The 13,054-nt window shown below is 44.1% G+C and overlaps 1 protein-coding gene across 7 annotated transcripts in view; it reads right to left on the minus strand.

Moving 5' to 3' along the window:
- Positions 1-12,994, minus strand: part of TMCC1 (transmembrane and coiled-coil domain family 1) — a 74,808-nt gene extending 61,814 nt beyond the window's left edge. For 4 of the 7 annotated variants that reach the window (XM_077184715.1, XM_077184712.1, XM_054640121.2 and 1 more), the window contains exons 1-2: positions 12,864-12,994; positions 9,096-9,342 (exon numbers count right to left, since the gene is read on the minus strand). Coding sequence is in view for 1 of the 7 variants with exons in the window: in XM_077184713.1 (XP_077040828.1) it covers positions 1,419-1,445 (27 nt within the window). In the remaining 6 variants the exon portion in view is untranslated. Of the gene's footprint in view, positions 1-1,418; positions 1,499-9,095; positions 9,343-10,715; positions 10,864-12,079; positions 12,587-12,863 lie in introns of those variants that run through there. The other 3 variants (XM_077184713.1, XM_077184711.1, XM_077184710.1) reach the window with 3 other exon arrangements.
- Positions 12,995-13,054: the final 60 nt, after the last annotated feature.

The following is a 13,054-nucleotide window of genomic DNA, read 5'->3' on the forward strand; positions in this document are numbered from 1 at the left end:
CCAAAGTGCCCACAGGTGGGCACTAAGAGGCATTAGCACCAAAACTACCTGTACTGTCCCTCATGTGAATCACAGCCCTGACTGACACACCACCAAAACTCCCATTTGCTCTCAGAAGCTCCATTTTCTTCTGAACTTTGAGAAACTATTGCATGGGGCTAATCAAAATTCCTTCACTTCCATGCACTTACAAAGCGTAGCCATCATCTTGGCTTTGATGTTTTTTGACAATTCTTCCCACTCTTTCCCTTTTCTTTTTTTCTTTATCAAATACTTTGTAACATGAACATTTCAAAAAATTTGACAAGTCTGAAAATACTTCTGCCCCTCTGATTTTAGACTTTATTCAAGTGAAAGTTTACTTTAAATTAATCAGTTTAATTAATTCCCTTCAAAATCAGTTCTTTGTAAACAAAGTGAACTCTGAAGCTACCACTGAAAACCAGTTTAGAGATTACTTATCTGCAGCTGAAGTACTTGTTACAGAAACAAACAGTACAGGACTGCAGAAATGGGGGAGAAAAATTATTTTCAAGGAAAGGAAAGAGGAAAAATTCTGCCTTCTCATAGAGTATTTCAAATACCTTTCTCTTATGCCGTATAAGAACACCATGAACCCTTAATAATAAAGATGCTGAAGTACAGTTAGCTAGATAATCCTCACATTCCTTTTATTTCATAAACAGGTCAATTTAACAGCTCGCTATGGAGTGTCATCACAGTTAGCAGGGATCTTAGGAAGGAGATGCTTCCCACTCATCCTATTTGGTAAAAGAAAAGCACTTTTCAGTTGTTTCAGAATAGAAACGATTTTTGCTAAGAAAAAGCCCAGCTTAGTTTGAGAAATCCCAGATTATTTTCAGCAACCCATCCCAAAATGGAGTTTGTATCCAGGCAAACAGTTTAGCAAGAAAGACTAAAGAAGCAACAGTCACACACTGGAAAGCCACCTGTTACAGGAACTGGGAACCCTAGCAAGTGATTTATATCCAAAGGAGGATTAAGATATTTTAAAAGCATCATTGCTCAGCAGTGCAAATAAGGAGAGAAAGCTCTGGGTGCGTTAACAACTAATTCTATCACAAAAAAGAACTCATGAGAAACCAGAATGGGTGTGAAATTCAAGGGGGCTGTCATCTGGAAAACATTTAAAGAGGAAGACACCAGTAACAGAGTAAGTAATTTGACTTAAGAAAACGGGATAGTAACATGACTACCCAATATCTAGAGAAATGTATATATTTAGCTATTACAATAGAACAATTTTGAAAAAGTCTGAGTGGAGAATTTGGGCCAGAATGGAAGAAGAAGACATACAAGAATTAATTAAATACAAATACCTTAGGTAAATGGTAGAATACAGGCAGAAAGAAAACAGAAAACAATTCTATACTATCTTTAATGGAAAAGATACCTACAGTTTTACATACATAATTCTTCATCATCCTCCTCCTCCAAAATTCACCCAAGAAAATATTTTTTTGAATTCTACCGAAGTCTGAAAGAAAAGCCAGAAACACGAGATATAGATACACAAAGACCCTCCCCAGGCCAAGACCAGAAAGGGAGTATAGCTGATAGCACTGTTAAAGGAAAAGGCTGGCAGTGTCTTTAGATATGAGTTACATGATTTTTAAGATATTCAGGGACAAAAATGGCATTATGTGTGATCCCATGCAAAACGTGAAATGTTTCTCCTAAAATCCTCACAAGACTAAAATAGCTCTACACAGTCCAGGCACTTGTTTGCTAGAGGTGAGTATGTTACAAGGAGAAAGGAGTGAGAGCAGATCCCCTAATGTCCTCCTCCTCTCTGACGCAGTGGTGGGGAGGGAGGGAGTCACTTTTTCCCATGCATATCCAAACACATTAACAAATAGCAACTTCAAAGGTTTCATCAGCAGATTTTATGCTTTGGCACACCAAAAAGAGTTCACCATTTCTATTACTATATCCATTAATGGTTCACGTGTGCAAGGGCAGCATGCTTAGACATACCAGAAGGTGATCTTTCAACATCAGCCTCTTCTCAGCTCCACATCATGTTGAAACAGCTCCTATAACTTTATATTTAATACTGCTGACCAGCAGAACTAAGGTATACAGTTTATGTTCCTGAAAGCTCAAATATTAATTCTGTAGATAAGAGAAAACTTCACTTATAAACGTCACTCACAGAGCATATACCAAACACTACCTTAGTGAGTGACAGATCCCTTTCTCCTTTCAATTTCTTTTTAATAAACATCTTCCTGAGTACACCTACATCAGAATCAAGTACCTTCAATAACACTTGTGGGCAACCTTTACACTATTGATGCCCTCCCTATAGGAAGTATTGCTTGCTCATTGCTCTGAATGTAGAATAAAGACTGCTGGCTCTTCTGCAAAGTAGAAGTTCACATCTAAGAACCACAGACAACATCACCAAAGATGAGGCAATTGTCCATGTTTATTTGAGTAATAATAGCTCAAAGTGGCCTAAAGTTGAGTGACTGGTTTTCAGAAATGGTTCTGCTGCTTTGGAGTACAACCGATTGCCACTGACATCTTTTCTACTCCTGACATCTTTTCCACCCCTCTCTGAACATTCAGTAACTCAGTGGTTACACTGTTTGAATCAAAGCTATGAAAGTAAAGATCAAGACTTCTCCAAAATTACTAACCAGGCAGAGGTACCAATACATCATCATTCTGTGTTTGTGATATGTCAAAATCTCATGTGAAAACCAAAGCAAAATGTTTCAGCTGTGTTTCTATAGCTGGTGACCTGCTTATTTATCAGAAGCCTTTCTCAACTGCACCGCTGCATCTAGAGCTGGTGTGCCATGGAGTCTGACTGTGGGGCAATGCTGCTGGTTCCACAGCTCAGCAGAACTTCATCCTTGATGAATTCCTTAGCTACATAAAGTATTTCTAGGTTTATATTACCATAACGTGTGAGCAGTCTGTGAATTCACCCTTCGAATGCTCCTACATTATGTTGAATTATTATTATTTCCCTAGTTTTCAGGCAACCCCCCCCACAGAAGATCAAGAAGCTGCCTGAAGGTCATGTGACACTTTTACAGCAGAGAACCAAACTTAATATTTGCTCTTATAAGGTTAATGTTATACTTCCATGATTTCTCCTGTTGATAGCTTCAGATTCATTTACGAACAGTGTACAGCAATGTAACTGGAACCTACTCAAACCACTTAAAAACATTATTTTCTGGAAAAGGCTACATATAGGCTATTTTCCATCACATTATATAAAAACAGTGCTTCAAGAAAGCTAAATGAATGTTCAAGAAAAATTTAACTAGAATCTTCTGATTAGTTGACATTGACAACTACATATATCATGTACATTTTCTTGACTTTTTTCATGAACATATTTAAAATTTGGGAGACAACACTAACAGTGCAGTCTGCAGGGATTTTAGAAGAAAAACAAAGTGGATGAAGAATTATTATAAAGACAGCCTGCTTTACTAGGCTCAAGAGGAACCCTGCAATTCAAAACTGTGTGGTCTGCCACAGGAAGGCTGACAGTTGACACTTTCACTTAATTTAGTGGCCTGTTTCAGAAAACTGACATCCTCACCCACTCTTCCTCAAAACCAAACTGAACTTAAGCCAAACAGCAGCATTTCCTCTAAAACACCTCTGCTTTTTGCAAAAGGGAAAAATGTTGCATCCCTATTACCGTGTTCTAAAAACCAGCCAAGTGCATGCTCTGAACTCAGGGCTTCACCGAAGAACACTGAAGGGACATCTCCAGCCACAGTCCAAGCAGAGATCTGAAGCTGTCCTTTCACAACACAAGAAGTACAACAGAAATGGCAATTTAAGACATTTCCAACCTCTTTTGTCCCCAGGGGCTCATTTTCAGAACCACAGCATGGCATTCAATTTTAGCTTCTGTAGGCACAGGTATTTCCACGGCTGTGATATGAAACAATACAAAAGAAAATAACTCTGATTTGAAGGAAGACAGGACTGAGGGACAAATCTGACCATAGACTCAGTTATAACAACTTTGGAATAAGGTTAAAGAGATGAAGTAGACAGACAGGGTGCACAATTACTCCCAGATGGTGTTATCAAAAACCTCCTATCTGATGCTATGGCCATAACAGCTGCAGAAACAGGAACTCACGTGAGCTTCAGCAAGGACTCATCAGAATACAAGTGATTTCACTTCTACAGTTCAAATACTGCATTTTGCAAACAGAGAAACTTCCTCCCCAAAGGAAAAGATTGAAGAAGTGTTAAGCAAATATTCAAAACAATGTGTCTTCCACAAAGAAAAGAATGGATTTAATTCCTTGAAGCAAATATTTTAGTGGTCAGTTGCACTCCTACTATTAACTTCTCCTATTAACATCTGCATTATCTGGATCTGATTCTTCAGTCTCTGGAAAAATGCAACAGTACTAGGCCATGGCAAGAATTTCAGCAGGATCTTTTCAGGAGAGGAAGGGGTGGAGGGGAGAGATCAAAGCTGCTCTTATCTCCTCACTGCTGTCTGCCAAGAGACAGTGCCACCTTCTGTGTGTCAAAGCTGACTCAAATGTCAGGAACAAGTGAACCATAAAGTGGAAATACAGGTATTTTCATTCCACTTCCAAGGGAAGACAAAAGGTTATACTACACCTATTTCTGGCATTAAAGAGAGACGTCTAAGCATGCTAGTAATACAAAGAAAAGAAGAGATGGCCTCTCATTTTACCTCCTAGCAGAATTACCTGCGATAATGCCGGAGAGATGCTGGCAAGATTTAGCAACTCTAGTTCTAAAAGAAAGGTTTATTCCAGGCTTGCAGTTGTAAGGGGGTTAAAACAAGTTAAATTAGCAGGCTTGTAAAGAAAGATATAATCTACCACCAACCCACACCCCACACTATGTGTGATTTTAACATGTGCTTTTAGCCCTTGGAAAGTATATTTACAATGACTCATGAAAGAAGTAGAACTAACCTCACACATAGTGGTAAAATAGTCCCCCTGATGACTCAAAACCAGCTCTTTCTACCAGTATTGTTTAAAATGCGACACAGATCTGATAAACAGATAAATTCTGACCAGAAGTCAATAGTCATTGCTATTCTGACTGTTGATGCTGCTCAACCACTGACAGCCTCATCCTGCTCTTCAGAAGAAAACTCTCCTTCCTGATCCTTTTTCAAGACTGCGAGTCTAGGGAGCTTTTACTTAAGTGTGACTCTTTAAAAAAATTGTATCAGTATAACAGTAGTGGCCTTAATCTGGGGCCAGTTTTTTTACGGGTCCTTTTCTAATCAAGCATTAGCACATTCCTCCCTGCAGGACTACAAACAAGATGTTCAGGTTACCCATCAAACACTGCTTGAAGTCCTTCAGTCAGCACTTGTATGAGGCTGGGAGGACCTATCAGTAAAAGACTACCCCCACCCACACCTTGTTACCTGTTCTCAATGTTAAAAACCTGCTATCAGCTGTCAACAGAAACAGGAGACGTGCATAAGGTGCTTTTGACTTGATTCATTACAGCCACTTCTCCCAGTCCCAGGTAGACTCAAGCAGAGCTTAAGACAAGGAACAATATAATTGCATTCCTATGTACCCTAACAAGTAGGAACAGCATCAGCCTGGCCTGTATATCTCACAGACACTGTGTGAGCAGAACCATGGGCACCTGCCCTGCAGCACACAGACATGCTGCCAGGCCTCTTTCCAGGTGCCAAGGAACCAGCCCAGCACAGCCACAACTCCCTATCCCCTCAGAGCAGCATCTTTTGGAACAGGACCCATGTCAACCATCCATCAACTGCTACCACATAGACTTGTGAATTCCCTGCTTTGCTCACTTTTTGGACTTTTGCAATAAAAATACTGATGCATATCTATGGTTCTTTTCTTCTCTTAGATCTTATCATGCATTTTAGACACACACACACACACAAACTGCACAAACACAGCACAGCAAAGCAGCCACTCACAAATATGCTGCTCTTCAATATCCACCTCCACATCCAGCTGCACAGAGGCAGTAATTTGGTATAAAGCAATTGGGCTTGACTACTTTGTTGCCAATGGGAAACAAGTAGTCATGCATTTAAAACCTCAGCCAAAATCATAATGTTTCTTCCCACATTCATGGTAAAGTCCACATTAAAAAATCCACAAATCTTTACTCAAAGCAGCATAAGAAGGGAGCAATCTTATTTGAAATAATGCTGAATTTCAACTACCACTGAGAAGGTGTGGGCTTATAATCAGAGCCAAAAGCAAGACACAAGTTAATGGCTCCTTACAGAGCTGCTGTGCAACTTGGGTTTCTGCCAGAACACCCGTTTGCTAGCTGCAGAGCAGCTTTGCAGCTGGTCAGGCTCCCAGTACAGGTACATGATAGGAATTTCAGTACATGGGTGGTTACAGAAAACCAGCTATACCAGGTGGGTCCTCCCCAGGTGCAGAGCTTCCTCTTTCCCTTCATTGAACCTCATGAGGTTCCTGCCTGCCTATTCCTCAGGCCTATCCAGGTGCCTCTGAATGGCAGTACTATCCTCAGGTCTATTAATGTCTCATCTTGCATCACCTACAAAATTCTTCACCTGGCCCTATTAATATATTATTAATAAAGAGATTGTACAGTACTGGACCCTGTACTTCTCCCACAGACTGGGATTACACCAGAAGCATTTAAAGCACTTCAGTAAACCAGAACCAAAACTTTCAGCACAACAAACCAGCTGAGAACTAACTCCCACAGCAAAAGCATGGCCAGCACAGGAACTGCTCTGCAGAACAGCAAGCACCCACTGACACAGCCTCCCTCTCTGCTCCTCTTACCACAGGATGCTCTGCAGCCCAGGCAGTCAAACTTCTCACAGGTATCCAATGCATAGCCAAGTTCTTCTGTTATGCAAAGGCTCACACATGCAGAATATCTTCCTCCACAAAGCATTTAATATAAATCAGTAGCAACCAGAGCTAGAGGCTACCCCAGCTGAAAGCCACCACAGGGAAGGACCACAGCCCCATGCACCTAGGAGGGACTGGCTTTCACCAATAGAGATTTTGCCTTCCTAAGTCAGTCAGTCATCACTGGCCTGAATGAGCTAAGCTCAGTCTTAACAGATTCTGACCCAAAGCCGCTTTGTGTTCATTTCTCCCATTTTAACTGCTATTCAACCTCAGGATCACAGCAAGGACACTCACTGCTTCTCACAGACAAGTGACACTACCCCTTATGACTGTGACCCACTAAAGCATGAAATGCTTGTTCAGCGGGCAGTGAATTTACAAACATGGAGTGCTATGGGTGCAGCATTTCCAGTGATCCCAGAAAAGGCCACAGTCCTTTTGCTCAAAACTAGTAAAACTGGGAACCATGAAAAACACATTTATTTGCCTTCAGGATAATCACCATGGCAACTGGCTTCCAGGAAAATAATAGTCAATAGCTTTAGTATTGAAGGCCACTATGGGATTTGTTAAGGACATCATCAGCTCACACAAATCCAAAATATACTGAAATTCACCAAATTCGCACCAAGTTGGGTTGCAGAATCCACATGCCTGGTACACTGCATAAAGCACCAATAAGGTGGCAATGGGTAACTCAGCAAACCACTCCTAGTGTGTTCCTACAGCTTCTATGAAAGCAGCTTACAGCAAACAATGCTCCTCCTTTCTGCCCAATGCTGCTTTTGCACACTGCCACAGCCAAATAACACTGTCCAGGCAGACTGAGAAACACATTTAAAGTGTGCTACACCAACTTCTGTCCACTCATAACAGAGAATCTCACCAAGATGCCAATCCCTGGCCTCAGCTCTGCTTGCAGGCGAATGATGGAGGAGTTCCCGCAGCGCATGAAAGGGATCCCCTTCCCAACCACTGCACTTCGCTGCCCATCACAGTTCAGACTTGCACTGCAACACAGCCCATTCTGCCTTCCTGTTACAGGAACACTATCAGGCTGTTTTAAGCCAGACAGGGAGGTAGGTCAGATTTGTGTCCCTCTAGTATCATCTCAGCCTGAATCACTGGAGCTTATCAACAAAAGCATGCATGTTGTCTGCTAAATATATCCTATATGGCAACTGTGCATGATGAATGATTCAGTCAGGTAGCTACTTGCAGCACTAGTTTTCCTTTTTAAACTAAACCCACTAATGAATGTCTCTTCTGGAAGCCAGAGAGGTGTGTGTTTGGCTGCCTTTCACTGTAACCCACCATTAACTGACAAAACTGCCACTGCCACTGCTCTGGAACGCTGGCATCTACATCACAGAAGGGATAAGGAGTCCAAGTAGTTTACGGAAGGAAAAGATGTTATCAGTGCACACCAGCCTCTTCTAAGCCCATACAGAGGCAGTTAGCCAGCTTCCTCATTGCAGGTTTAGAATATGCATAGACAGCTAAAAGCCTCCAAAGGACGCTTTAGGAAAAGGAAAATAAAACCGTGCATACTGGTTACTTTCTATGCTGTGGAAACAGCCAAGGCTGTCCATCTCTTGTTACCTGAGTGGGACAAACCTGCACAGCACCAAGGCAAATCCCACCCAGCTCTGCTTGTGTCTTGTACATCACAGGCATATTGTCTAATGAGACTGCTCCTTTCCGGGAGCAGAGACCACTGTGCCAGCACCTGTCCACAGGAAGGCAAGCAAAATATCCTTCTTTCCTAACCTTCATTCCAGATGCTTCCAAATTCAGGGCAAATACTCTGTAACTTCACGTGAGTGCTTTACCTAAGCAAATAGAGCAACCACCATGGCCTCCCAGGCGCATTTCAATGACACATACGTTTTGAAGAAGAAAATTTCTGCAGACCATGGTGGTATTTAGGAACTGAATGGGTGAGCAGTGGATACAGTTTTTCTAAATACAATCTTTTGAGTACTCCCACAGTAGGTTCAACCAAGGTCACCCTCCATACAATGCCAGCTGGGTATTCTGGTGCTCCTACAGCCTCACTGTGTACACGTATATTCTGCTGCTAAAACCGTGCAAAAGAGTGCACATTAGCCTAAATCTAGAATATGTACACCTAGAGCTCTCTTTGCCCTAATCAGATGGCCTTCCCTTCCATGTGTTCTAAGTCAGAGCAGGCATACATACCTCAAAAGTGCTCAGGGTAGCTTGTCTCTTTGCATAGGTATGCTCACAGTTGTAATCCAAATGTCATCAACAGACGTCTAACTTTAAAAAAAATTAGAAGTATAAATTCCAGAGGAAACAGGAAAGTCAGGGGAGGAAAGATGATATGATTTATCAGCTTCTACACTTGCAGGCATCTGCAGTAGGTACTGTAGGTCATTTTCAGAGTAAATCTTGGCAACAAAGCTTCTTTGAAGAGGAGAAAGACCTGCCAAAATTAACAAGCATAATAAGAAACGCCATTAATACCTGATAAACAATAAAACAGCACACATATTCAGGGTCCCCTTCAGAGAAAAGAATTAACTCATATGAAAAACTGGGTTTCTGCTAGCTTTGACATATTTAAAATCAGAAGCAGCCTCTGAAGTTACCTCATACTGTGACTACTTTAACCTAATAAATTATCTCAAGGAGGGAAATCCTCTAAGCATTCAAATAAAGTTTGATCATATCAGAGCATGCAACACCATATCACATCACAGATTGCCCTGAGTCAGACAAACCTTCCCAGCTCACCAGATGCCTTGATGTTCACTGAGTATTTTGCCACAGGAGTGCCTGTGTGACCAGTGTCAGACTAAAGAATTAAGCCACTGTCCAAAACGGGGACCAACACAGAGTGTGATGGAAGCCCCAACACAGCATGCACATAAAGTACATACTTGGAGGGTACCTGCCTGGCATAAATGTTCCAGAGTGTTGGCAAACTTCTGAACTTTTCAGGTCTGGATTTAAGTTAATAAAACGTAAACGTTTTTGGTGCAGAGACCTCCTGTTCTGTGTTTGCATTTCACATGGTATGTCAGATCTAGCTTCCAAATCAAAGTTCTCAATCTTGTTTTGATAGAAGCGTTTTGTATTTTTGGTACATGAGTTTATAAATAAAAAGGGTCAACTAGATCTGCATTACCATTAAATGTTTCTGAAAGTATGAAGACATTACATTTTGCAAAAATATATTTAACTCTACACAATTAATTGTTTTCTTCTTTCTTTTTTCCTTAACAGCTTGGCTGGAAGAACAATTTTGAGAATTTGGAGCTTAAATTCAAGCCCAAACAATCAGCTCATTGTGCTGTAACAATATCCAGGGTCTCAACTGCTTAGGGGAGTTAAGTATTTTCAGTATTTAATCACAACAGAATACTGAGTTTCTAGAAGTGCAGAAAATGCATGTCTAGACTGCCACCTTCATGTTCCATTTCATTCAGCCATCTTCACTCTTTCTAGGGATGTCAGTTTATCCTCTAGGAAACATTGTGCCGAGTTCACAGATTTGCTGACCTTGGAAGGGACCTCTTGATGTCACCTGGGCCACACAAGGTTCATTGCCTATACACCATTTTTACAAGTCTTTCTGTTGAGAGACCACCCTGTTGCTGGCCCCAGAGAGCTCAAGTCCACAGGAGCTCCATCCCCCACGGAGAGTGCGCAACCTCTGTGCCAAGCAGCATTCAGTGTGCTACAGCAACCAGCTGTATCAGGCCTTAGGGGACAGGCACGGCGAAACCCTCTCCCTCTACTTCAGGGGTGAGGAGACTCCAGGTCTATCAAGAGGCAGCCAACCAGCCAGCTCACCTGAGAAACACCTTGCACTTGGTGAATTCAGGTGCCAAAACCCAGCTCTCACTGGCAGACAGCTACAGAACCACCTGAGGAGAACATGCCACACCAGTAAACGTGCTGGGGAAGCCAGTGGAAAGGGAAGACTCCTCCTCCAGAGCTCTAAGCAAAAATTCCTAGAAACCAAGCCCAAGATATTATCACACCAAGTCTTTTTGAATGGTTCAAAACAATTCTCAGAAAGACCAGAGAAAACACTAACACAAGGTTTGCCTGACTCCAGAGCAGCCACAGTTGCTAGCTCACAGTCAGGCACAGGCCATTCACCCAAGCAGTGGAGGAGCTGACTCACTAGATACAACCCATTTCCTGCAGAATGCACCTCTCTAAACACAGGGAAACAAAATCTGTAGACTTCCAATGATTTCTATTTTGTATCTGAATTAGACATAGGTTTTAATTACAGGAACTTCAGCTGTGATTAAATAAGATGCGAGACAGCTCAAACTATGACACAAAACTGCTTGGAAAACCAAACTCAGAAATGTGGTAAATGTGGTAAATTTTATGTGGTAAATGGAGGAGGGAAACCCCAGACTTTATGGAAACCTGAAGTTCCAATTTCTTTCTAAAGCAAATTCCACACAAAGTAGATCTTTCTCCATCTTCAGTTTGCTTCCATACTTTGGATGGCTTCCAGACCAGCTGGATGGGTTTATCAGGCAACAGAACTGGACACAGTGTACACAAAGCTCCAACAAACTTGTTCATTTGGTGCCAGAACCCTATGTGGCTGCAGAGCTGCTGAGCAGCACAAACCCTGCAAGCTGGGGAGCGCCACTGTCCCCAGACAAGAGAGGGAAGAGCTCCCCCGGGATCAAGACAGAAACAGCCCTTCCAGTGAGTACACCTACTCACCGGGCCTTCCGTGCCTCTAGACACTTCCAGATGGACCAAGAATTTACCCTAAGAGAAGGATCATGACCAAAAATGGAGTCACCTGCCACATGTTAATCTTGAGTAAGACAGAATCAGTGGTGAGCATCAGGGACAGCAGCACTTACTCCCTGGGCTGAGGAGAACCCAGTGACACTGGCTCAGGTCAAGGCATCACTACTTCAGTGACCACACCAGTAGCCTGAACTGTTACTAAGGGCTTACAACCTGCAGAAACACCTGATTTTAAGGTTTGTGGATGATGGACACTGTTTACTGATGCAGTGGGAGTTACATTACCTTCTTCTGCCTCCCCCTCCCCTAGACTTCGACTCAGACCTTTGTACCTTCAGTTCAGACCTTTACACCTCCTACCCACCAAGAAGCCTCATTAAGTTTCCCTATTGATAGAGTTTTTTAGTGAAAGCAATGCTTCCACCCACCATGGGAGTTTTGCTGGCCACCGCATTTGTGACTAATGCACACCAGGTACTTCCGTGTCTCCAGTAACAGCAGCTGCACACAAGTCACAAACAGAGTGTCAGCTCCAAGTCTCGTGAATTTTAGCACTCATAAAGCTTCGAAGCTGCTGCTTTACCCCTTAAGCTCTTTACTTTAAAGGCCTGTCACTGACAATCTGCTTTTAAGCCGGCAAATTCTGAGCTCGCCGTGAAATAATTCATGTCTTAACCATCTCATCAAAGACAGCCAAGGCGAGCAGGAATCAGTGAAGCGAACACACGCCTCAGCCCGCCCCAAACCAACGCGAGGGCCGAGGCGGTGCCTTGCGAACCTCCGGCACAGGCCACACGTGCGTGGGGCCGCCCCCGGGAGGGCCCAGGGGGCTGTGGGGGCCGCGGGGACCGGGGCGGTCGCGGGGGCCACGGCAGGGGCCGAGGGCGCCACTCGCCACCGCCGGGCCAGACATCGCCCCGCGAAGCCCGGGCCCTGCGTCCCGGACGACGGCGCGGAACGGGGCGAGCAGGGCGGCGGGGCCGCGACCGGACAGAGAGTCCTAAACCGGCCGCAGGAGCGGGGGCGGTGAGAGACAGCCCGGCCGAGCGGCGGGTCTGGGGGTGGATGAGGCGCTCGCGATGGGCGCACGCGGGGCCGGTCGGGCGGGGTCCCCTCGACCGTCCCTCGGTTCCAGGTGTTCTCCCGCCCCGTTCCCGTTCCCGTTCCCGATCCCGTTCCCGATCCCGATCCCGCGGTCCGTCGGTCACTCACCGGCCGAGCGGCGGCCGCTCCATCCCCGCGCGCCGCCACCGCCCGGCCCGGCCGCGTGACGTCGCGCGAGAGGTGGGGCGGGCGCGCGCGGTGGCGTCACCTGCGGGGGCGGGCCCTGCGGTAGGGCACGCCCTCCCGGCGGCGCCTGCGCGGTGAGGCCCCGCCCCAGCAACGCTGCCGCGGTCACGTGC

This window comes from Agelaius phoeniceus, chromosome 11, assembly GCF_051311805.1.
Source record: "Agelaius phoeniceus isolate bAgePho1 chromosome 11, bAgePho1.hap1, whole genome shotgun sequence".
Taxonomy (NCBI): domain Eukaryota; kingdom Metazoa; phylum Chordata; class Aves; order Passeriformes; family Icteridae; genus Agelaius; species Agelaius phoeniceus.